The sequence below is a fragment of the Carassius carassius genome, chromosome 1, assembly GCF_963082965.1.
Source record: "Carassius carassius chromosome 1, fCarCar2.1, whole genome shotgun sequence".
In the NCBI taxonomy this organism is placed as follows: Eukaryota; Metazoa; Chordata; class Actinopteri; order Cypriniformes; family Cyprinidae; genus Carassius; species Carassius carassius.
Window position 1 is genome coordinate 40,018,914 of NC_081755.1, and position 25,950 is coordinate 40,044,863.

The following is a 25,950-nucleotide window of genomic DNA, read 5'->3' on the forward strand; positions in this document are numbered from 1 at the left end:
CAGCTTTCTTTCAGTGAGCTCTGAAAACAATAGCCTAGTGGTTTTATGGAGGTTTTGTGAAATTTGCCCTAGTTATACAATGGTGGCAAACCCACAGTAAGGGAGAGGCTATTATTGGGCTGATTTATAAAATTGTAGGCTGTCCAGACTGTGATATTCATCTGTTTGGCAGGCAATACTCATGCAATCCTTATAGAGAATCTATTATTCTCCATACAAAGCAGATGACTTGCTCTAGCTGCAAATATGAACACTTTCTGGACGTTTACACCTGTTTTGCATAAGGAATTATTATTATTATATTATGTTGCTGCACATGACCTACACATAAAACTAAAACATTTCCTTGTTCTATAATAGTATAAAAACACGGCAAAGCTGTTCTTTCTTGGCAAAGCGGCTGACAGCCCCTCAGTAACAGCTCGAGGCATGCAAAGTAGTCTCGCGCTTCCCATTACCATATATAGCTCGAACCGGCGCGCACAAGAGCAGACGGAAACGTCTCGGAGAAATTAAAACGTTTCCATGTCATCAGATGTGGACAAATTCACGTTTATTGCTAAGCTGACATCTCCCGACTTCAAGGGGTAAACCACAAACCAGTTGCGTAGATTTCGATGGGCGAAGAAAAGTCTGAGACGCACAGAAACATCGCACAGCAGTGAATGAGAAATCCACAGGTGAGATGCCTTTCAATGGATTTATGCCTAAATTGTGTTGTCTGAATTGTATTCTTTCATTGAAAGCTGCGAATTACAGTCTGATAAGCATGCGTAGGAAATATTACTAGCTTTAATCTGTTACCTGTGAGTACAAGTCAATGTATATGTTGTTTAGTCTTGCTTTACACCTGCGTTAGTGTTACAGGATTTGTTTTTTGTTTTTTGTTTTTTCAATATAGCCTAGTAAAACGTATTATTTTTGTAATTTAGTTTGCGTAATGGCTTACTGTGGATTTGAATTGCGATTTAGTGTCTATTTGGTCTTTTTAAGATTTTGATTTAAGGTTTCTACCTCTTTTTTTCAACACCTGTAGCTATGTCTCAACAGATGTTATGGGTGGTAAAGTAGCTCTCAGAGGGCGCAGTTTTTGGATTTAATTATTCATTCATTTGTCTGACAATGAAAAAGAGCATTTTGCCCTGAAACTGAATCATCTTGCTTTTGTATTTTGTATGCAGTCATTAGACACAAGCAGAATTGCAAATGATGTGATGTGTATATATCATTAAGTTTTATTGATGTATATAAGCTGATGTTTCATATCCCATTCTTTTGTCTATGTTGTAAAAATGTAATGGATTAAATAGTATAAAACTGCTCCATGCACTAAAAACTAAATTGAAATTTTAAGGAGTGCAGATTTCAGCCACCGAATGCACACATAATGCAAGAATAACTGAGAGACGTGTGTTTGGATAACTTAGGGGTACCCATAAAAAGCTTCATTTAAATGCGAATACATATTTTCTTTTACCCCTGAGATGGTGCGATGGTGCACAAGGGAGTTAGTTGCCAAGACAACAACACATATAGACACAAGATAAGGTTGAAAATTCAAGAAGCAAATTATAAACCATGTGTAGTATATTCATTTAAACACAGTTTGAAGAGCAAAAACTTTTTAGTACAAAGAGGGGAAAAAATCACATAGAATAAATGGCAACTAAACAACTTAACAGGTAGCTAGATGAAGAGTTTATTCATAACATTGTTTTAAATAACCATTAGCTCATTAATTTGATTGTGTGAAGTTGAATGGGAAAGACTTTAGATATCATAAAATGTATGTTTTTTATATACTCTATTCATCATAAACATAATTTCATAAATTGTCAAGATTTTAGAAAATATTGTATACAAGATTGAGATATCTGTAGCTGAAAAATATGTCTTTCTATTTTTACATTGGCCATAGAGAAGCACACGCTCACGCAATAGATTGTCCCACTGTAATTGAATGAGAAAGCTCCGCATTCTTCCCTTTGGAGTCTGATTGACAGTTTAAATCTTTGCTGTTCTTAATGGGGGCTTGAGCAGACGTGTGAGCAGAGCTTCTTGCCACAGGTAAAAGACAGCACTCCATTCTCTCATCTGTCTTTCTGTGAGTTGCTGTGAATGTCTCAGTACAGCTATAGAAAAAAAAAAGTTGAATTGTATTATTTATTTATTTATTTATTTGCAGCGTCTATATTTGAATGTGCAGCAATCAGATGCCTTCTTGGAGTTTAAGAGTCCTTTGATTTGAAAGTAACTATTTTATTAGAGCTGTTGGCTTGCAAATATCCATCCATTTTTCGTTCCTCTCTAAAATCATGATGGCTCGTCATCATTTACCCTTTATGTTTCTCAATCAGCTGCTCCACTTTAGTAGAGTAAAATCCACTGCCTCATTTGAGAAGACTACTTGAAAATTGCTGTTGATTTAAGCAGTGACCTGTTAAAACCGTAGTAAGTGTCAAATAAATCAAGGCAATATTATTGTTTCATATGAAACAAGCAGCACAAACTTTCCATTGATATACAGTGTAGTGGACTACACAGCCTGACAGATGGAAAATATGTGAAATAGATGGTAATAACTGTGAAAGGTAAATAGTAAATTAAAAGTTAATTATGACAAATTAAATATATGATAATTGTGATAACTCACCCTCTCTTCAAAGCTCTATTCTTCACGATGGTAGTTTATAGTGACCATATCTAATAAGGTCCAAAAATAAATCATACAATGTATTGTTCTTCTTCAAGTCTTCTGAAGTCATTTAAAGCATTGCGTGATGAACCAAATGAAATTTAAATAATTATTCACTGAATGTCTATCAGTGAGTTGAATGAGAACCACGAAACTGTTGTATAGCTGTAAAACACTTGAATATAGCTCAATTTTTTGTTATGTTTGGAGCTTAACATTCGTGCACAGACATTTTGGATGATGTAAGGGTGAGTAAAGGATAACAGAATTTAAATCTTTTGGTGAACTATCCCTTAAGCCAGAAAAGAAATCGAGATAAACTGCTCTTTTTTATTTTTTTTTATTTTTCTGCTCCTTTTCTGTTTCATGGATCAAGCATACTAAATTAAGCGGCTTCCTAGCATACCTTGTTTTAGGCAAAATTCAATGCAGCAGTGCATGTATCCTTTGTGGAGAATTCGATTCAGGATGCACTGCAGTGACCTGAGGAAAAAAATAAAAAACAAATAAATGAAAATAAAATAGAAAAATATATGTATTTTTGTATATAAAAAAATATAATATAATCAAATATGATATATGTGATGAGAGGGGCGGGGCCGGTGGAGTTGATGATAATAAGAGACACCTGCACCACTCACCCGTTTCGAGTCCCACGGAGGAGCTCCGGTAGGATAAGAGGAGGAGTGAAAAATCTGGACAAGGCCTTAACTATTTTATGTTGTTTTGGTTTTGTTTGTGCACGGCAGTGGTCCTTGAGGGACTGTCGCGTTATTTTCAGTTTTGTGTTTATTTTATTATTAAGGTTGTGGTTAAATGTTTGCCAGTCCTCACCTCCTTCTTCCCAATCTACAAACTTTGTTACATTGGTGCTGAAACCCGAGAGGAAGGAGGGACACGCTGTCAGAGAGCCCTCGTTGCTGAGGGGGATCACGGTGCTGAGGAGCTCAGGCATTTCAGAGCGCTATTTGTGTTGCAGCCAATATACAAATATATGGTACTACTAAAGAACTACAGCATGTTGCCTTTGATTGATTCAAGTTGATGGCTAGTTTGCTACAAGAAGTCACAGATCGCAGTCCATCGAGCAAGCGTCACTGAGAGCGAGAGCGATGTTGCATGCTTCTACAGCTGAAATTTGGCAGCCACAAACATGCCATGAAAGCAGAGAGCATCACATTTTCTTCTCTAGTCACGTTGGATCTCCCAAGTTTCCATGCGATCAAGTGTCACTGTGAAATCATTCCAACAGTCATCAAGTGTGTGGTCTTGTGGTCTGGTTGAAGCATGCAGATTCGGGCAGAAAGTATTCAAGGAGCTGGGAGAAGAATGATCTCGTAATTGACGCACCTAGTCAGCGATCAGTTGTGTAGAGTGCACAGCAACATGACAGGAGACAAGAAACTGAGTCTTTAAGTGTCCACAGGGAGATATTTTTAGTCATGCAGAGCATGTTTGGCTTATTTTGGATGTTTTTAAGAGTTATTTGAGATGCCATGATGGTTAGGATGCTGATTTAGAGGGAAGTTGCCCATGTAGGCAGTGAGGCAGATCACTAGGTTTTAGAAAAGGGCCAATATTTCACTAGCTGTCATTGTTCAGCATTCAGTGACACAACAAATTCGGTGTAAAAGACTGTGGCATTGGACGTCTATCTGATTTGTTCCATCACATGGTGAGTGTAAAGACCCGTAAACATCTTAAATGCAGCTTGGATGGATACAGAACTATAGCTATTCTTATTTAGTTTCATTTCTGAGCGACCAATAGGGTTTAGAGTCCGATCGATCCCAATTGCAAAATGTCTGTGGTATTATGCCTGATGTTAACGTTGATCAACACTGCAGACTGGCTCTTTGAGAATGGCCTTGTGGGGAATAAGCTGGCATAGATCCCCTGATGGCCCCATACACCTTTTTCACAGCCTGGGGGATTATTGGCTTTATCGCCCTGAGATTGTAATGATAAGAGGCCTGGTTCCTCCCCTGTGCTACCTGCCCTATATTAGTGTTTCCTAACCTTTTTTTGTCTCAGGACCCCAACAGACCATCAGTAGTAGTAAGTGCCAATTCATCCACATCAAACCTGAAATATGTTGCTTTTTGAAAGCAAATCATATATATTACTAGCCATTAAAAGTAGCCATTACTAGCCATTAATATTTTAAAAAGCAATTCTGGCCATGAAACTGTATACATTTTTATTTCTTCATAAAAAATTTGGGAAATGCATCTAAATACAATTTTATTATTATCAGTATTTTCAATGTATTATTATTATTTTGTTATTATCTTATTATTATTATTATTATTGTCATCTTCTAATCAAATTATTATCTAATTAAGTCAATACAAAGTAATAGATATCACTAATACTACTGAACTGTAAAGTATTTAATAAGGATGATTTTATTAATAATTACAGTAACTATGGTCCTTTTTTTAATTAACAAATATTTTAGCAGTGGAAGTCATAATAGGTGGATACATTTCTATAGCACTGAATGGGAGGCTACCGCAAATATATATAGCCTATATATATATTTGAAATTCTAATTGCTTAAATAGAACATTGAAATACTACACAATAGTGTTTTCATGACTTTTTTGATGCAAAGGCATTATAATACTAAGTAAATGTAAATAATTTTGTTTAAAATTAAGAATATATATATATATATATATATATATATATATATATATATGTATGTGTGTATATGTATATATGTATGTATATATGTATATATAAACTTAGTTTTTATGAATGTAAATAATTAAAGTTTTATAAATGTAAATATATATATATTTTTAAAGACGGTTGGAACTTTGTCATCACAGTCCTGTGAAAAGGGTCCATTATTGTTTTTGCCATTATTATTATTATTATTAATTAATTAATTAATTATTAATTAATTTTTTACATAAGAACAGTACAATTACATTTATTTAAAAAATAAATAAATAAACCTGAAACCACTGATCTTTAATTTTGGCAGGAAACCACAGGGAAATGTTTGAAATGATTATTTTGTTTATAACAGATTTATAAACCATTCTCACAGCAAGCTGTTTGGCATTTTATATTTTCAAACGAATATATTCATATTATCAATCTCACAGAGATGGAGTTTGTGTGGAACAGCATTAACTGTCAGTCGTTAAAGGACACTCAGCGCATCAGATTACATATTTATCTAATTAAACAGTCTTTGCTATTTGATCATCACACTAAATTGTGTTCTCAGGCGTTGTTATTATTATTAATAATAATAAAAAAAAAGTAATCTTGCAAGTAACAGTATTTCATATACTTGCCAACACTGATTATTAATAATCTTTAGCACTTGGCAAGTTATAATTTTAGGCCCTGATTATTGAATTTAGTAAATTTTTGTCTTTTGTGTATCATTCATTAAAATAAAAAGATTAGTATTTAAAAGTTGAAATATTTAAAAAGTTTTGACAGCCCCAGTAGTCTTTTGACAATATATATGTTGTGTGTATAAAATATTTTTTTCCTCATGATTTCTGTTAAAGAAATAGAAATCTTTCTATGTTCCCATGGAATCACCCACTCACTGAGCAAACCCATGTCTCATACCGACAACATCAGCTCTGCCCCTCCACTGACTGATCTACAGCTCTGTCTGTCTCGTTGTCTGTCAGGTTAGACATAGCTTTCACTCCAAGGTCTCGCTTGGGGAGAAAAAGCTCAGGGTGTTCTTCACCAACCCAACTAATATATAGATGACACATTCTGAGAATTGTGGGTCTGATTTGATTGGATCACATTGTGGCTAGACAGGTTAAAATATTAAATATATGTGTATATAATTTTGTTATTGAAGTGAAAAAAAATTGTCACCCATACAGGCAGCCTTTTACCTCACTATTCAGAGCTTTATAATGAGAAGGACACTTGACATTTTTCCAATTTATGAAATACTGGAGACTTATGGGCTGGAGGTTATGGGCCGTCTCTCAGTGCTTATCCAGAAAGACTTCATTGTGAGAGAAGAGAGCGGTGATTGTGTCAATGACAATCACAGGGTCTGCCATCACAAATTATTATGAAAACAGTGCTCCTGTTGGATAAGTGGGCCGAGAGCAATAGAAAACATATGAAATAGTGTTCACACATACGATCAATGTTAAAATATCACACATATTTATGTTTTGCATTATTTGTGTGATATTTTAACATTGATCGTATGTGTGAGACCAGAATCATACAAGCTGTAGGGCACTATGATTTCCTTGATGCAGAAAATGTGGATGGAATAGTGGAATCCGAATACATTGAATTTACTGTATAACAAGGAATGTCGCTGGAAATTTGGATGAATAAATCAAAATTAGGTCACTACACTTAAATCTAAATGCGTTATGGACTAGTGTTTGTGAATATAAAGCCACAAAAAATAGTATTTAAATATAGTTCCTTTATGTTCTGTGTGAATGAATGGCACAGATGCATTTCATTCATTTACTTTTTCCGTTTACTTATTGATTTAATTTACTACACACATACTGAAGCGCTTGACGCTCAGTGTTTTCAGCCTCTGCCGCCTCAATATATGAGTACATGAACACTAAACATAATCTCTAGAACTGCTCTGAGAGTCACTCCATGAGCATTTTACCATTTCTTTTGAGTAAAACTATCATCAGTACAAATACATACATACAAATAGAAACCTAAAAGTCTTCGCAACTACCCGTCAAAATAAAAGTTTGGTTTAACTTGAAGAAACTGTGACAGAAATATATTACTTAATATAATGATAGAACTACTAGGCAGCTAAAAATAAAATAATTATTAAAACATTATTTTTAAGAAATATTTACAAGAATTATTTATTATTAAATAATATTTACATTATTATATATATGTATATACATATATATATATATATATATATATATATATATATATATATATATATATATATATATATATATATATATATATATATATATATATATATACATATATACATATATATACATATATATATATACATATATATATATATATATATATATATATATATATATATATATATATATATACATATATATATATAATTTATTTAAAAAAATACTGTGTATTTAAATTATTTTCTGGAAAAAAATTCTGGTAAATACATTAATAAATTTAATTACTCTGAGATGCTTTTTATTATTAAAATGTAATGAAACTATTTTAAAAAGTATTCAAAAAATTAACAGAAACAGAATTTGGTAAAAAAAGAAATACAATTAAATTTAAGAAAAAAAAGTATTTCATTGGGCCTTAAAAATTTGATTTTTGTTAAACTTTTAATAGATTGCTGTTAAATTGTATATGTTTCATGGTTTTAATTATTATTTTTTTTCATGATTTTCGATTAATATAATTTAATTTAACCAATAAAACACAGTCTAGAAAAATTAAAACTGGAAGAAAAAAAACACTGAATCCAGAAAAATTTTAACAGAACAAAACAGAACTTTGAAAAACAACAACAACAACAACAACATGATTTTGAAAAATAGATAAAACGGAATTTGGGAAAAAATTAAATGTATTTCATAGGGCCCTAAAGATGGTCTATTTAGTGACATATGGCATAAAACATAAATACTGACCGGGAAAACCTCATTGTAGACTGAAAGGTCTTCTTCGTTGGATGGCATATCTTGTCAGAAAGAATTAGCCACAAATAAATGAAGGCTGGGGAATAGGCACTGGTCAGTCTGGCGAGAGCATTATACAGCAGCCCTTCCTCATTTCACTTGACAAAGATCAGAAGGTTAACTCATCTCTATGAATGAGAATGAAAATCCATACAACGAAGCGGTCGCTCCGCCTTTGTATATGAATGAGAGTAAGAATCTGTGTAAAAGAAGATTATGAAATCAATAAAACAATTTGGTAGCAATTGGCGAAATTGAAATCGATAAATCTGAAGCCAAGGAGAGATGCGTTTCAGCAATATTGCTTATCTGATGGGGGCGCTCTTAACTTTTACATGCGAGTTTAGGAATAGACAATGGGAATTTTTGGGAGTTCCCTGGTCACGATTGCCAGTGTAACTGCCCCAACAAAAGGTGATATGAGCAAAACAAAAGGGTGATTTGTGCAGCTTTTGTTGAATACTTTGTACCTGCATTGGCAGTTCCTCTCGCTCAGCCGTTACCATAGAGACCCCTCCGCCCCCAGCGGAGAAGCCTTTGACTGCCAGGTTTACCGTCATTCTGTTGAGCAGCGGTGTCATTCACATGGCCCTAGAGCCTCTGCGAGGGACAGAGGCTCAGCGAGGACGACCCGGTGAGAAGGAGCCGATGTTCCTGCTGTCGGCTATGGCAGCGCTCCATGGGCAGCTGTTGTCTTGTGTTTGGTAGTGTGTCAGTTCTAGCTTTTCATGGGAGCTGATGACTGAGACAGAGTGACATTCAATTCAGATGGCGGAGTGCGTAGTTGAAATGATTTCACCTGGGAAGCAGCTGCTCGGTGGTCTGGTGCTAATTGCCACCAGTAAGAGAGCTGAGAATTCAGGTGAATACGCCGCGGTGCTGTTCGATGCACATTGAGCTCGATTCCTGCGCAGTGACTGGTGGAATTTGCTCTGTGTAGGGAGTCGGCAAGGTGCTGGGATTCAGATGGAATGCTTTGCTGTTTCTCATCTTTCGACATTTCTTAATGCATGTCTGGTCAAATTAAAAGAAGAGGAAAAGCAAACAAATCCTTTCCTCTTGTCCTGAGGGTTAATCAAGAGAGAAACCAGAAATTAGCTTGGCTTACTGGAAAAGAAAAACTCTGTGTATAACCTGTAACCACAAACAAAATTTTCCATGTCATTCTTCACCTGAATATATGCCAAATAAAATGAAAGAGGGTGATTTCATGGTTTCTGGTGAAGACGGGGTGCCTACTTTAAGTTATGCAGAGATCTGCAGTCGGAAAAGTGACAAGGATTTCAAAATGTTGCTCGGGTGGTCCCTAATCAGTTTCAGTTTGTCCAGTTACCTGCCATTTTTAGGATAATTTGTTAATCGCAACCAGAAACTTGCCTTATTGTCACGGCAAAGGTTCATGGCCAGGTCAGATTACATCAGAGTTTGTTGTCGTTTGTTTGAAAATTATATCACACTACTCATGTTTAGTCTGGTTAAAACTAATGCCAACCAACGACAACAAATGCGGATAGGGGTAACACACTGATCCAACAAACTCTGACAGACTTGTCTGTTGGTGTTTTTGTTGGCATGTGTCTGTACAGTGTGAATTGGCCTTTTGTTGTGTCTGGAAATGTGTGATAAGTCATTTAGTGTTTGATAAATAGTTTTATATGCACCAGTAGAAGGTTTTATGAATCACCGTAAATTTGGTTTTGGCAGGTCATATCCAAGAGTTGGTCAGGCTAGACCACTGAAAACTGGTTCAAAAAGGCAATACAAACAGGTCCAAATGGCATCAAACAGTGTTTTCTTTGCTGATTGAAAATGCTAAATCTTCAGAAATGTTAATGCGTGTATTTGGTTCATCTGGAAGCTGGTGTTAAGCCTCGCCCATTAGATGGTTTCCCAAGTGACCAGCTGAAAAGTGCCCCAATCCTTGCTAAAATCAGTCAGAAGACCATGCCCCAATCCTTGCTAAAATCAGTCAGAAGACCATGCTGACCAAGATTGGAGAACAGCAATCCAGCTTAGGCTAAAGCCTTCTACACACTGCATGATTTTAGCAATCCAATCAAACCGTGCGACATGAATCTAATAAACTTGTAGGACCCTCATGTAGACTGTACTATGATGATACCTATTGACTCGTCCGCTTCGACACACGTTACTATAGAAGAATAAAACATCATCAACATGCGCTAGTAGTAAACAAAAGAGCATGATGAATCACATTTTGACACTTGTATTTTTTTATGTGTGCTGAAAAAAATTAGAAGCAGCAAAAGAGGAAGGCATAAGAGCTTGAGGTAAGCAGTTTTATGTTTTAGCGCCATATCTCTTTGATTTCATATCAAATTTTATTGGCTGGTCAGTAAACGTGGGTCATAACTGCAAACACACTGTGCGATGATCATGCTGAATTTCTTTCACTGTTAGTAAACTATCATTGGCTATATTTGGTCGCAAGACCTTGATGACGGCCGTTGTTGAACCTCTCTCACTGTACAACACCGGACCACAGATTAGGAGCTATAATCACAGAAATCACCACGATTGTTTCACAATGCCAATCTTTCATCTTGGGACAGACGAAAATCATGCAGTGTGTTTCAGGCTTAAAACAGGGCTATAAAATCCTGCTCCTTGAAGTCCCACTGTACTGCAAAATTTTGCTTCAACCCCAATTAAACACACCTGGACAAGCTAATCAAGTTCTTCAGGACCATTAGAAACTTCCTGACAGGTGTGATGGGGCAGGTTAGAGCTAAACTCTGGATTGGGCTAAGGTGTTTTTTTCAGATGGGTGGGTTTCAAGTCAACCCTGCAGATGGACTAAACTAGCTAAATTTGTAATCAGCATAAATTCCTCGTTTATTTTGAGGTGTTTTGAGGCAATTTCATGCTAGTTTCAGCAGGTCATGTGTAAGAGTTGGTCAAGCTGGAGCTTGAAAAACATGATATAAACAATATAAACTGGTCTAAACAGGTCAACACTGATTTAAAATGCTAAATCTTCAGAAAGATTATTAATAATAAAATGTAACCAAAACCCTGACAATCTGTTGTAGTACTGTGAAGTAATGTACCAGTGACATGTGAACACAGAGATGTTTGGGCTTGTCTTTGATGTATAGAAAACAACTGATACAACAGTGGGCTTCTGAACTCCTCCTCGTAACATTTAGAGATTTGATAAAGGCGGACTGTCATGAGATGAAAGAACCGTTTGTACATCTGCATGTGACATCTCAATCAAAATTACCCTCCGCCACTGATTCTGTCAATCTCTTACGCTCTGATTTTCACCCCATGGTTCTTTCTCTCTTTATGCCACTGCTTTTCCCAGAAATGTGACTAAATGTGGCTCACTAGTGAGTCACTCTCGGTCCGTACACAGAAGTGGCTGTTCTTCTCTCTCAGGCTCTCCCTGGGTTAAGAGCCTAGAGTTTAAACCTCTGGTGCCCAACTCTTACAATCTCCGTCTGCACCACATCTTGAGCTGCCGGGTGAAAAATCCACCACCGTCTTGACATTGAGAGTAATTGCAGGTTTCTCTTCTCATACCGATGACCGCTCGCTGCAGCTGAAGACAAATGAGCCTGATTGGTACGTCAATTAACACTGGACAGCAGCCGCGTGTGCCTTATGCAAAGTGTGTTTTAAATGGATTACTAAAGGGAGAGATGAGGCCTGTAATTACTCATCGTGCCTGTTGTGTGCACAGCCAATGGTCGGCCCGAGAGGTGGAGGCTGGGTTAATTGTTTCGTTGCTCACGCCTTTCTGAGAAGTGCTCTCTGATAATGGCCCCCACACGTCCCCTCGTTCTGTCACCTTTTCACCCCTCCTGTGGCGTAGCTGATGCAGTATGTGGTATTTTCTGCAGATAGTGAACGATCATGTCGACACTGCTGGATCTGAAGAGCAGTGTGCTGAGGCAGGTGCAGAGGAGCCAGTCTCTGAGGACCAGGAGGGAGCCACCGGCCAGTACCAGCACTGGAGGGAGTCCCCCGACACTTGCCCGCCGCTCTGGCACCATCGTACACAGGTGAGTCTGGACCACAAGAGCACACACTCTCTCAAAACTATGGCTTCCATTACAACCTAAAAGGCTTTAACTGCTGAACCTGCTACTTTATTCACCACTTCTATTCCATTTGTACTTTAGAAAGCTTCATGTTACCTTATAGGCAAAGCTGAACACAGTCCAGGATTGAATATCACGTCTTTAAAGCACTAGTACAAAGATTTATGTTTTCTGAAGAACATAATAGTTGTAATCTCTAAAGAACAATGAAATCAATTCAATTTGTATTCGTAGGTATTGTGCTTCTCACAATGTATAGTTCCAAAGCTGCTTTACAAAGAATAGAGCCTTTCGAACCTTCCAGAGAGCAAGACAAAGATGACAGTGGGAAAAGTGAGCATGTTTAAGGAAGTAAGAAAGTTTGGAAAGGCCATGGCTGTGGAGGCCTGCATTCTCCCACTGACACATGCATACAACATTGACAACACATTTATACAAAGCATGTTATACATGTTGTACAAATCTGAATAAAAACATATGTAATGCAACCATAATATAATATAATATAATATAATATAATATAATATAATATAATATAATATAATATAATATAATATAATATAATATAATATAATATAATATAATATAATATAATATAATATAATATAATGCATTTGCAGTCTTCAGTGTCACATGTTTCCTTAGAAATCAGGCTAATATGCTGATTGCTGCTCAAGAAACATTATTCTTATATAAACATCTTACCATTATTAATGGTAATAGTTTTATTCAGTTTTAAACAGTTGTGCTGCTTAATATTTTTGTTGAAACAGTGACTGTGATTGTTGTTGTTGTTGTTGTTAGTGTAAAACTCATTACTTTTAATAAATTTAATATATCCTTGCTGAATAAAACTATTGTAAAATTGTAACTGTGCACACATTTATAATTTATCACCTGCCACTAACTAAAAGCGGCAGCAAATCGTGTTGGTGTGTATTTGAGCAAACACTTGTTCTTAATTTTATTTATCATCAGCTGATTGGCTGCATTTTATTCATCTTAAAAATGTCTTTGTGATTTATGTCCACAATCAACCTGTGAAGTGTGGTTTTAGCAGATGTGTAAACTAAAGGCTAGTTAAAAAAGATGAGCACTTCGATATGTCTTAATATTACACTTAAGTTCAGAAAAGAAATTGCACCCACAATGTGCAATTTCATGGTTGTTTTAACAACCATTATTAGTAATACAGTAGAGGTTAATACACTTAACAAATGGAGGGTAATTGTTTCAATGTTCTTGATGCTTCGAGTTTTGTATTGATCTATTAACTTCCTCCAGATCTTAGCAGATGGTGGCATGACTGTCCATGAACTGGCCAGTGACTCATTTAGCTCTTGAATGCCTACTGTGTCTATAGTACATTCACGCTTTGAGAATGACTCAATCTCGACACCTTGCTCTATCAAATTTCTAATTTATCGTTGTTCAGATTTCAGTACAAGAAGGCCTTTGTGCGGATCATCAACCCGTTCTCATCTCAGGGCGTCATATAAGGCCGTTTGTTCACGTCCCTCTGCGTTTTTTGCCCACGCATATAGCACCCTTTAACACGCACATGGCTTTTAACCAACTTCAATGTAAAACCACCCGCGATGTTATTACACGCTCAGGGCTTTGCCAGTCGTCAATTCACCTCACCACTGACTACACGTAATAGGCGTTTCCAGCAATGACTTAAGTTTGCTCTATGATAAGGATTGCCTGCACCTAATATAGGAGGTCAACGTTTTCCATTATGTATCTTTCAAGAGGAGTCTATTTGACATTTCCAACACCCTTGTCGTCTGTGAGAGACGCTCAGCTTAACCACCTCTTAATGCAACCCACCCGCATATTACAGGACGCAGTTGGACTTTGCCAGCCAATCCAAGTGTGTGATATCAGACGCTTTCAGCAACAGTAGTGTGCGTAGGCTACAATTTCGTTTAGTTTTAAATGTCTGTGGTAGCGTACCCAATTTAAACGTCAATGTGTTCTAGGTATCCTAATTAAAAACACGACAATATAGGTTCCATTATCCCTTAATTGCCCGCAGGAGTATATTGGCCGAATTCAACACACACCCTTTATCGCGTGTGAGAGACGCTCATGGCTTTCAACCATCAATGTAACCCACAGGCGTTTAACAGGATGCAGTTGGACTTTGCAAGCCAATTCAAGTGCGTGATATCTGATGCTTTCAACAACAGCAATGTGCAGAACATTTGTTTTTTAATAAGCTGCCTACTTTATCAGCCTTTGGCTGTTCTGCAGCACTGAGGACATAAACATCGCTATCCTCAGCTAAGTGCTGAAGCGGACAAAGAAATACACCTTCATTGTTGGCAGTAAGCTAACTTCATTTATCTCTTTTGAACGTTTCATTTGCAAAAGTGTCTGTGTCTGTCTTGAATGAATGACGTCCGCCAACGTCATTCGTTTCATTGGATAACTTGCTGGTGACGATGCAGAGTCCACACGTGGGTTAGAAGCCGCTGATTGGCTTAGAAGCTTTCACTCAAAGCTTTCCTCGGGCTGCTTATTGGATGAACCGCTAGAATGAAAATCACTCACTACTCATAGGCCTGGGCCAAAATGTGTGCTTGGTAGGCCTAATTAAACTCTACCATATTATCCCTTAATAGCGAGACTGTCCTCCTCCTAAAAACAACCACATATGTTGTCAACGTTTTTAAATCAGGCGCCCTCTAGCGGCCTTATTACGACAGTCTCGTTTGTTGGTTGTGTTGTCATCAAATGACCTTTACTGTCGTTACCATCGTTACCACTCACAAAAAAGGAGGAGTGACCCAACAGTTCGCAGAGCGTTGTTGTCCAGGTGTGTAAACTATTTTATTTTATGGTTTATTTTTTAAGGTACTGTTTTGATTCTCTGCAATTAATGTGGAAGTACGTTATAAGTGCAGTTTGACGTTTTCTTTACAAATCTGTTGCGAATGCCAGTAAACTAATTTGTGAAATGCCCTGTGACCACAACACTTACCATATTATTTACCATGATAACTGTTTTACTGTGGTATTTGTAGTTAAAGAAAATTAACCACAGTGCCATGCCTTTAATACCTTTTTGTAATGTAATTTTCAGTGTTTTTCTTTTCTGTTTTGCAGTTTCTTCATATCACACACATCACCAGCTCCTACAACAACATTCAGTGTCGAGCAGCTCTTTATGAAGCTCTCTCTCTCTCTCTCTCTCTGATGTTCCTTCCCTATTTTTCGGAACTGTAATTTATAATTCAGTCACACATATGTTTATTTCTTTCTCTTGTTCATCATGGTATATTTCCAAAGCTCAGAATCAGATTTGGATCAGTTCTGTCAGAAAGCTGCTAGTATTAACAGGGAACTTGAACTCGAAGCTCAATGCTGAACTTGAAGAAGTTGTCAGGGAAGCTGAAGTCCTTCACAGGTTCAACACTTGACAGGTAATCTTGAAGACATTTAGTTATACCTAATTTACTTTAAGTAATTTATTATGTGTTAATAACCTTCCTTATAATTTCTTTAAAGTAAACAGTGATTATCATGTAGATGTGGCAGTGGGACGTCTATCCTGTAGCCTGGTTATGAAGATGAGTGTCTCTCAGCAGTGAGATCCATGCCATCTGAGACTTGAAAGCCTTAGTGATCTGAAACAAAGAAGACAACAGCCAGAAGGTGCACAGTAATATACTCATGCTAATAATGGGGAGGGAGGGAAGGTTGCAAGCCGTTTGAGCATTCTTACCGAGCAGTGGTGCCACGTATTTATGTCCGTGTCTAATAGGAGAGTAGTGATTGGAGCGTTTTGACAGCTGACTGCATCATGTGGCCTGACTGAACTAATGCTACGCTTGATGAGTGTTCACAGTAGAGATGGGAGTGTTGACTAGAGGAGAAATAATACAAGTAGACATGCTAAAAACTGAGAGCAGATGTGCCACACAAGAGAGAGTGATGTGGATGCTTTTGGAGAAGGACTAAGTGATCTGTGAGAAATTCTGCAAGAAGGAAAAAAGAGAATTTATCACATGATGAACAATTAAAACATTGACAACAAATGAAAGTGACAAAAAAGTGAAAGCGACGTAACATACAGCCAAGTATGGTGACCCATACTCAGAATTTGTGCTCTGCATTTAACCCATCCAAAGTGCACACACAGCAGTGAACACACACACATACACACGGAGCAGTGGGAATCATTTATGTTGCGGTCATAATATATGACTAGTCATAAGTGTTAAAAGCCAGTTACAAAAACATAGATTGGCCAAATAATGAGAAAAATTAGAACGATTATCTTTTGGCTCACTGCTAGTTAGTCAACTAGATCTTAAGACACAGTCTTAACATAATAGCTATGTTTACCCAACCAGCCCGTGATGTGTCACATGACAAGTTAAACAGCATTTCCAGAACTGCTTTTAGACAGATGTGTTCAATTAAAATCAACATGGAAATAAAGGCAGACTGTGAGGTGTGGACAGATATCATGTACTGTTAGAACGGGAAGAGACGGCACTAATAAAGAATATAGTGGACTCAATATAAACTTTAGTATATAAACGCTCTGACTACTTACAATGGACACAGTCTGCATGAGAGGCGAGGCGATGGTCAATGACAGCAGGAGGAAAAGCTCAGGGCTTGTACTGATGGGGTCGTGGGGTATGTAAAAAGTAAAAAAAAAAAAAAAAAGAAAAACCTTCAAATTCGGTGCAAAATGTAACTGCAGTAAAGTTCTGTTGAGGTGCTCAGACCGACACAGACGTACCACTGGAAATATCTGCCTAGCAGCTTTTAGTCTTCTCCATAAACACACAAGATGGTCAAATTCATCCCTCTCCAAAAACAAGACGGGTTTGAATAGAGTTTGATAGGCCTTCCTTTGGTCTTCCTTTTCAACTGAAATACAGAAAAAAAGGGAAATGTTGTTGTTCTTTTAATACATACATGTTGAGACAGTGTGTTAGAAATGATCTGTGAACAAAATATTTGAAAGGAAGGACTATAAGGAAGGTTATTAACACATAATAAATTAATTAAAGTAAATTAGGTATATGTAAATTAACTAAATGTCTTCAAGATTACCTTTCAAGTGTTGAAACTGTGAAGGACTTCAGCTTCCCTGACAACTTCTTCAAGTTCAGCATTGAGCTTCGAGTTCAAGTTCCCTGTTAATACTAGCAGCTTTCTGACAGAACTGATCCAAATCTGATTCTGAGCTTTGGAAATATACCATGATGAACAAGAGAAAGAAATAAATATATGTGTGACTGAATTATAAATTACAGTTCCGAAAAATAGGGAAGGAACATCATCATGGTAAATAATATGGTAAGTGTTGTGGTCACAGGGCATTTGACAAATTAGTTTACTGGCATTCGCAACAGATTTGTAAAGAAAATGTCAAACTGCACTTATAACGTACTTCCACATTAATTGCAGAGAATCAGAACAGTACCTTAAAAAATAAACCATAAAATAAAATAGTTTACACACCTGGACAACAACGCTCTGCGAACTGTTGGGTCACTCCTCCTTTTTTGTGAGTGGTAACGATGGTAACGACAGTCAAAGGTCATTTGATGACGACACAACCGACAAACGAGACTGTCGTAATAAGGCGCCTAGAGGGCGCCTGATTTGAAAACGTTGACAACATATGTGGTTGTTTTTAGGAGGAGGACAGTCTCGCTATTAAGGGATAATATGGTAGAGTTTAATTAGGCCTACCAAGCACACATTTTGGCCCAGGCCTATGAGTAGTGAGTGATTTTCATTCTAGCGGTTCATCCAATAAGCAGCCCGAGGAAAGCTTTGAGTGAAAGCTTCTAAGCCAATCAGCGGCTTCTAACCCACGTGTGGACTCTGCATCGTCACCAGCAAGTTATCCAATGAAACGAATGACATTGGCGGACACTCTCACACGCGATAAAGGGTGTGTGTTGAATTCGGCAAATATACTCCTGCGGGCAATTAAGGGATGATGGAACCTATATTGTCGTGTTTTTAGTTAGGATACCTAGAACACATTCACGTTTAAATTGAGTACGCTACCACAGACATTTAAAACTAAACAAAATTGTAGCCTACGCACTTGGATTGGCTGGCAAAGTCCAAAGTTGGAAGTTGGTTGAAAGCCATGTGCGTGTCATCTATACGTAAAAGGGTGCTATATGCGTGGGCAAAAAACGCAGAAGGACGTGACAAAACGGACTTATATGACGCCCTGAGATGAGAACGGGTTGGGATCATGCAACAATTACCTTTCTGGCTCTGTGCAGTATTACAGGCTTTTCTTGTCCATTCAGGCCAGGTTTTTTTTGACAATTTCCAGGCAGAAATGATAAAAGTGGTTTGGTCTCTGTGGTTAGCGAAGAACGGTAATGCAAGTCTGTTTGATCTTTACGAAAAGGCAAAGAAAGACCTTATACCAGAGGCTATAAATATAACATGGCTTAAGTGTTTTCCAGCACATCTCCACTGGTTTTAGAAGAATAGAACATGTTTTTTACCCTATCTTGTGTATTTGCTGCTTTATATACTTGTAAAGACATCACTTTAACTTATTTTGTCCCACTTTAACTTATTTTGTCTCCTTTTGTCCATTTAGTGCTATATGATCAACTTCACGTCCACAAACATGTATGTGGAGAATGGGTTCACTGCTGTAGCTAAACAAAGTTGATTGTTTTTCAGTCGTCCTCTCTATCTGTCTTGTTTTGATTCCTTTTCGACTGATTTCAAAGCCAAACGTAATGATGGGCATATGAACCTTGAGGTTTCTATAGCAACCAAAACACGTCTGTTTATCACAGCTGCTCCTAAAATATGAGCTGCTTTATTTTTAATGACTGCACCTCTTCTGTCTGAGGGAAAAACACCTGTTACGTGCAGAGCTGAACTAAATGATTGTTTTGCGCTTGATTTGATGTCCCCTTCTCCGCTAATGTTTTTTTATACCGTACACGAGGGTGATTGCTGTCATTGCCGGCCAGATGTAACAAGCAACGGTCAATGCACGCAATCCCTCCATTGTTTTCCTAACTAGCCGCTGGACTAGACAGGATTCAGTCAGCCTCCTATGAGATTCTGAAGTGCGTTAGCTGCCGTTGCCTCTGGCTATATGATTGCCATCATTAGGTCAGCAGGAAGTTGTTTGTCTCCTTCATTAGCACCAAAGAGAACTAGTACCTGTAACCCAGATACTCATTAATATTATGCAAATGATAGAAAGCTGTGTGGAGTGTCCCGTCCTTATTCACATCACAGGTGACCCTGATTACAGCCTGTGTAAGATCTTCAGATCAATGGAAACGTTTGAAAATGATTATGTGGAGTTAGATCCCAATGCCAGGCACAGATTCATGAGAGATTACTGTATTACTATTTTATTACTCATATATTAGGCCTACTATGTATAAAAATACAAAATAAAAACATTTCACAGCTGTATTGGTCCCTTTTGTCAACACTGGATGATCTTTATGAGAGCATTAAAATATATATATATATATATATATATATATATATATATATATATATATTTCACATGCTTTGAGTTCAACAAGGTTTTTTGATGTTGTCATTTTTCAATAATCTGATCCAATTATGCTTATATTTTGTGCACTGCTTTACAATAAGTTCCCTGTAGTTTTTGTACTTATAGATAATGCATCAACTGACATCAACTAACAGAGTAATACATTTGATACAATATTAATTCATGTTTGCTAGATTTAGTTTGTTCACGAACGAGATTTACTTAATCATTCAACTCGTTCACGAACGACATGGGTATCAGTTCAGTCATTTTGTTCACGAACGATAAGATCTCTAGAGGTTTTCATTGTTAGTTTGTGACAAGTCCATTAATTAATACTTACACAACATTAAGAAATGTATTATTAGATGTTGAATTTAACACAAACTAAGATTAATAAACGTGTTTAATGGTTAGTCCATATTAAAGGCTTATTCACTTCCAGAATGAAAATTTCTTAATTTATTCACCCCCGTGTCATCCAAGATGTTCATGTCTTGTAGTGGTGGAAATTATGATTCTTTCAAGAGATTTGTTCATTTTCAGTTCGTTCACCAAAATGATTCATTCAGAATCTTCATTGATTCATTCAGTTTTCATTTCTTTGTATTACACAAAATATGCCAGCAGGTGGCAAAAAAAAGAGTGTATTATGTATTTTGTCTTAAGTCAACGAATGTATTCACTTGTTACAAAAACTGATCTGGCTTCATTAAAATGTGTGCATAATCGCATTCAATATATTAAGTCTAATTAACTTGTTCAGATGAACAAAGCACAAGGTTTTCTTGCCCAATTAGCATTTTAATTGTTTGGTCAGATAGGTTGTATATTATATATATTTACATTCATAAATCGGGGATTAAACGTGGAATTCTGTATGCTAAATATCAAAACAAGCGTATGTGCACAGTACCTATAACTGTGCTTTGCATTTTGCGAGATTGACATGCTAAATGGCAGACTAACCCGGTTTACTCTCATTCATTTCGTTCACGAACGAGATAAGCTACCAGTTCATTACATTCACGAACGACGTATCCGTTCATTCAACTCATTCACGAACGACATGTGTGCCAGTTCAGTCATTTCATTCACGAACGAGATTTACTAAATCATTCAACTCGTTCACGAATGACATGGGTATCAGTTTAGTCATTTCGTTCACGAACGATAAGATCTCTAGATCTCGTTCAGACTCATATGAAACTGTTCATTGAAGGGCGTATTCAATCACTACATTCAACAAATCACATGCTCCATCACATGTCATACTCGAAGGCTATTGGCTCGAGGTTGAGTAATTCTTTGACAGGATGAAATGGTTGTTTAGCTGCACATGCACTGCTAATAGCGCCGCACTGCTGTGGAGGGAGGAACTTCAGTGAACGAGAAATATGAGTCAGTGGATTATGTGAACGAGAACGATTCCTTTACCTAAAAGATTCGTTATAAAAGAATGATTCGTTCACGAACGACACATCACTAATGTCTTGCCATGTTCATCACTGTTTCATTAGATAAGACCCTCATTCCTCAGCTAGGATCGTGTAGTAGAGCCCTTTAAAGCTGCACTGAAACTGCAGTTTGGACCTTCAACCAATTGGCTCCCATTGAAGTCCACTATATGGAGAAAAATCCTGGAATGTTTTTCTCAAAAACCTTAATTTGTTTGCGACTGAAAAAAGAAATATATGAACATCTTGGATGACATGGGGGTTTTCAGGAAATTTTCATTCTGGAAGTGAACTTCTTTAACTTGGTTAGTTAACTACTCTTAACATGTGAAAATTTATTTACTTATTTTGCTACTATTAGCCTATATTTTGCATGTAACAGCCATATTATGTCATCTCCATCATATAAATTGTATAGAAAAAATATATAATTGTTTAAAATTTTGTAGATAAGTTATAATAATAGCCAACTACTATACAAACTATAGCAAACCTGAAAACCAAAAGGAATGCAAAATACAATACATATGTGGTTGAATATTTAGAACGAACTGAAAATCTCATTCTTTATTATAATCATTTGTGTGTCTGATGATGTTGACCCATGTTGAGTGGTAGGACAATAAAAACATACTGAATGAGAATATGGGATAAACTAGATTAAACAAACCTCTAAACCTTTGGATTTTTGAGTTCTGTAGCCACTGATGTCCCATATCTCCTGAATCAGAGCAGGGTTTCCCTTATTTTTTCAGTTATTGATTAGATCAGACAGTTTGTAATAGCTTTTCTTTTGTCTTGTTAGGATCTAATCATGCACATTAATTTGAGTTGATCACTACAGCGAATAGCAGAACATTTTATTTTGTATCGCACAGAGAGCAATTTGTCATCATTTTAAAAGGAGAAAGAGGTGGAGGGTTTCTCCACCACAAGCTTTTTACTGAATCACATCATTACAGATACGTGCAAAATGTTGTACTTCTGGTCGGTAAGGGAGTATAAAAAGCAAAGGAAAAATGATAATTATAATAATTAATTATGATAATGCTAGCTAGTCTTGAGTTTTGGAACCAAGAATTGTAAGCTTCTCTTGTTACATTTATCTTTCTTAAAAAGATAAAAGTGACTATTTGAGCCCATGACTTTAAATTAATATAACAATTTTAAGTATTTTATCCAGTTACCACATATTGTGCAAAGCTAATACTGCACACTCAACGTGAAAGCTAATCAAAAAATAATAATTTTGACAGCACAGATTGTGACAAACTAGAAGAACCAAACAATAAAGTCAAATTACAGATTAAATTCTTAATCATCCATAAGAATAAAGACTTTTGTTAAGACGAGAGGGAGTTGTTACAGTTCAGTGCCATGTTTACTTGATATAAACTGCAGTAGGAACCTGGATGTGTAACTTTCATATAGCTCTGACAGTCATCTAAATGACCTGGTTAAGAGAAAGATCTTGTATTATGATGCACCCACAGTACACAGCGGAAAATATGAGGAATACAGGTGATTGGCGGCAGCATTAGAAATTAGCGTAATCACATGCAGTATGACCTGGAGGGACCGAATGGAATCAGAGGTAATGAGCTCCATCCACAATTTTATTTCCTGTTGTGTGGGTGAGCATTACTTTTATTTTCTGCACAAACTCGGCGAAATTATTTGTCTCTAAATTTCACCTTAACCAAAGGATGATTATTGCGTACTTAACATTTAATTTTGCTGGGCATTCATCTGATTCATAAGTGCCAAGCTGTATTTTTTTGTTCTGTGCCTCTGAAGTCCAGTCGGCGGGAAGCTCCCGCATTCATACACTTGTATCTGTGTGTGTTTGTGATATTCCAGTAAATCATTTACTTTTTCATTTTTTGTTCTCCAATACAATCTTTGAGTTCTGAATAATGAAAATAAACAATATTGCTAAAATAATAAAAAGCTTGATGGAAAAGTCTGTTTCCTAGCAACATGAATGTGGATGGCCAAATAAGCTTTGTGCATATTTGTGTGTGTGTGTGTGTGTGTGTGTGTGTGTGCATGCGTGCGTGCGTGCTTGGTGCATGCGTGTGTGTGTGTGTGTGTGTGTGTCACTTGCATTCGTATAAATCACAGAAATTGTAATAATCCAGGTTTAAAAGCTTTGACTGAAGATATAAAGCCTAGCACAGACGCAAAATGTTCAAGACTTTTAAACAGCAAGCTTATTGGTTTTTAGCATCACTCAGAGTAAAATATTACAGCTCAGAGGTCACCGTTTAAAAGCTTTGTCAGTTATGTCTCAGATGTTTCTTTTAAAAGCAGGGTAGGTAATTTGGTTAAAAAAAAAAAAATAATAATAATAATTATGCTGTTTGAAAGTCTCTACACAACTTGATAGTAATCACTAAGTTTAAGCGATAGTTGACCCTGAAATGCAAAACCTTTAAGACCTTTGTTCACCTTCAGAACAAAGATTAAGATATTTTTGATGAAATCCGAGTGCTTTCTGAGCCTCCATAGACAGCAACGCAACTACCACATCCAAGGCTCATAAAGGTAAAGACATCGATAAAATAGTCCATGTGAAATCAGTATTAATATGTATTTATATGATCTGTGGAAGGCGTAGTACTATAAAATGCTCATCTAATCATATCCCTCGGTCTGGGGCCTATAATAGGCTGTCCTATTTGCCTGTCAACATATGTATTTGCATACCTCTGTGCACCCTGTTCACGGAGACATGAAACGGCATCAGTGCGTTCCATTATGCTATTGCAGAGTGACCGAGAATGAAAGGCATTATTATTGTAATATTATGCATTTACTGTAATATTTTCTCACCGAAGGAGACATGAGGTAATCTGCCAGCATTGCATTCAATCCTCCACCAACGCTGTCACTTATCGTGTTGCTGGTTAGCCTCTGTCTGTCAGGTTCATATGTTTTGGAGGAGGCCTGGCTTTGGAGAGTGATTTGGGATCCTATGCTTTCAAAGCTAGCTTGCTGTTGCTTGCCTCTCTGAAATCTCTGAAATACTGAAATACATCACTACCTGTCTCTATCTGACAGTACTAGGCTCTGTAAATAGCTGAAAATAGCGAGAGAAGCAGCCTCTGAAACTAGCCAATCAGAAACAGTCTCTGCCTTTCAATCATTTTGCATGGTTGCCAAGGATGTCTATAATACCTGTTATTTGATATCTGCCATCTGTGCTCATGGGACCATAACTTATTGGAACATATTGCCTGAGTCAAAAATCACACGTAACTAAAAACATAAGGCTGCATGCAAAATTGCATACTTTCTGAGTAGATACTTATTTTGAAAAAGTACATACTTAAAGACCTTTAAAAAAAATAATGTTCTATAGTATGGATAAATGGAATCTGGATGTACTACATCCATCATGTTGTCATTGTCATGTGACCTACCAGCATTAGTTGTAATCATTAGTTGCATTAGTCCTTTCACTGCCATTCACAAATCCCCTCCTGTGGCTTACAGTGAAATCAGATGTGCACTACATAATCTCACTGGGAAGAGTAGGTCTTCCAGGGACCTTTTGTTTACTGTTTTATGAATGCTGTGAATTCAGACATAGTACTTCATTTACTTTACAATAGGGAAGTATGTGATTTTGCAGACATGTTTTTGGAGGTTTGGATTTTGGACGGTGGGTGTGTTCTTGAAATAAGCAAAATAGCGGAAGTTAGCAAATCGCTGAAATTGCATGCAGTGCCTTCACACTTCTTTTTATCTCATTGGCATCTATGAGAATCAACTGAGACTTTAAATGTGTAAATGGGTGTAAATGCTCACCTGCTGTGATGGTGTTTATAAAGAAATGGTCTGGAGTGCTGTGGGCTGGATAAATAATGAGAGACTGGGGGCTGGAGCCTACTGAGGTGGTCGGACAGCTGTATGGCCATACTGATGCATTCCCTGCTCATTCCTCTACACTCTGCTGAAGTCAGGCAGGGCAGAGCAGGAGAGATGGGCGATATTCCCTAGGTGCTGCACTCTGCCAACCAATCCTGCATTGAATGTGCTATCATCACCATGACGACCGGGTCTGGAAAATTAGCAAGTGGCAGGGGTCCAGGAGTTCACCCCTGGTTTGTGGGAGATGCTCGCTTACCACCTCCTCCTCGGATCGCCTGGTGATAAGATAAATTAAGTTGGACAGTATGTAAGAGTCTTGATCGGAAGCGACAAGACGTGATTGTATACTTGTTGCATTGATGATGTTTAAGCAGTGCGGCATTGACTAATGAGGACGGAAAATGTCCATCATCTTCTTATCTCCATGAAGGCCTTTCTCGAGGAGACGTTTCAAGCTGTTGATTTTCAGGCTTGTCAGAGGGATAGGGAGGCCTGTCACCTCAATCCCCACTGAGCACAGGCGTTCTGCAGATAAACGTGAAGCAACAAGGTCCACAACAAGCCCTGAAATCTGCTGTCAGTGTTTCCCACCATGTTTGTTTGTTTAGCTTGACTGAGCCACATCTGCTTTCTGATCCCC

The 25,950-nt window shown here is 37.1% G+C and overlaps 1 protein-coding gene across 2 annotated transcripts in view; it reads left to right on the plus strand.

Annotated features, from left to right (window-relative positions):
* The first annotated feature begins 256 nt into the window (after positions 1–256).
* LOC132150021 (BAI1-associated protein 3-like) overlaps positions 257–25,950 on the plus strand; it is a 61,890-nt gene continuing 36,196 nt past the window's right edge. The window contains exons 1-2 of one of the 2 annotated variants that reach the window (XM_059559214.1): positions 257–680; positions 12,243–12,404. In XM_059559214.1, coding sequence (XP_059415197.1) covers positions 12,256–12,404 — 149 coding nt within the window. In that variant the 5' untranslated portion in view covers positions 257–680; positions 12,243–12,255. The remainder of the gene's footprint in view (positions 681–12,242; positions 12,405–25,950) is intronic. The other variant, XM_059559213.1, reaches the window with a different exon arrangement.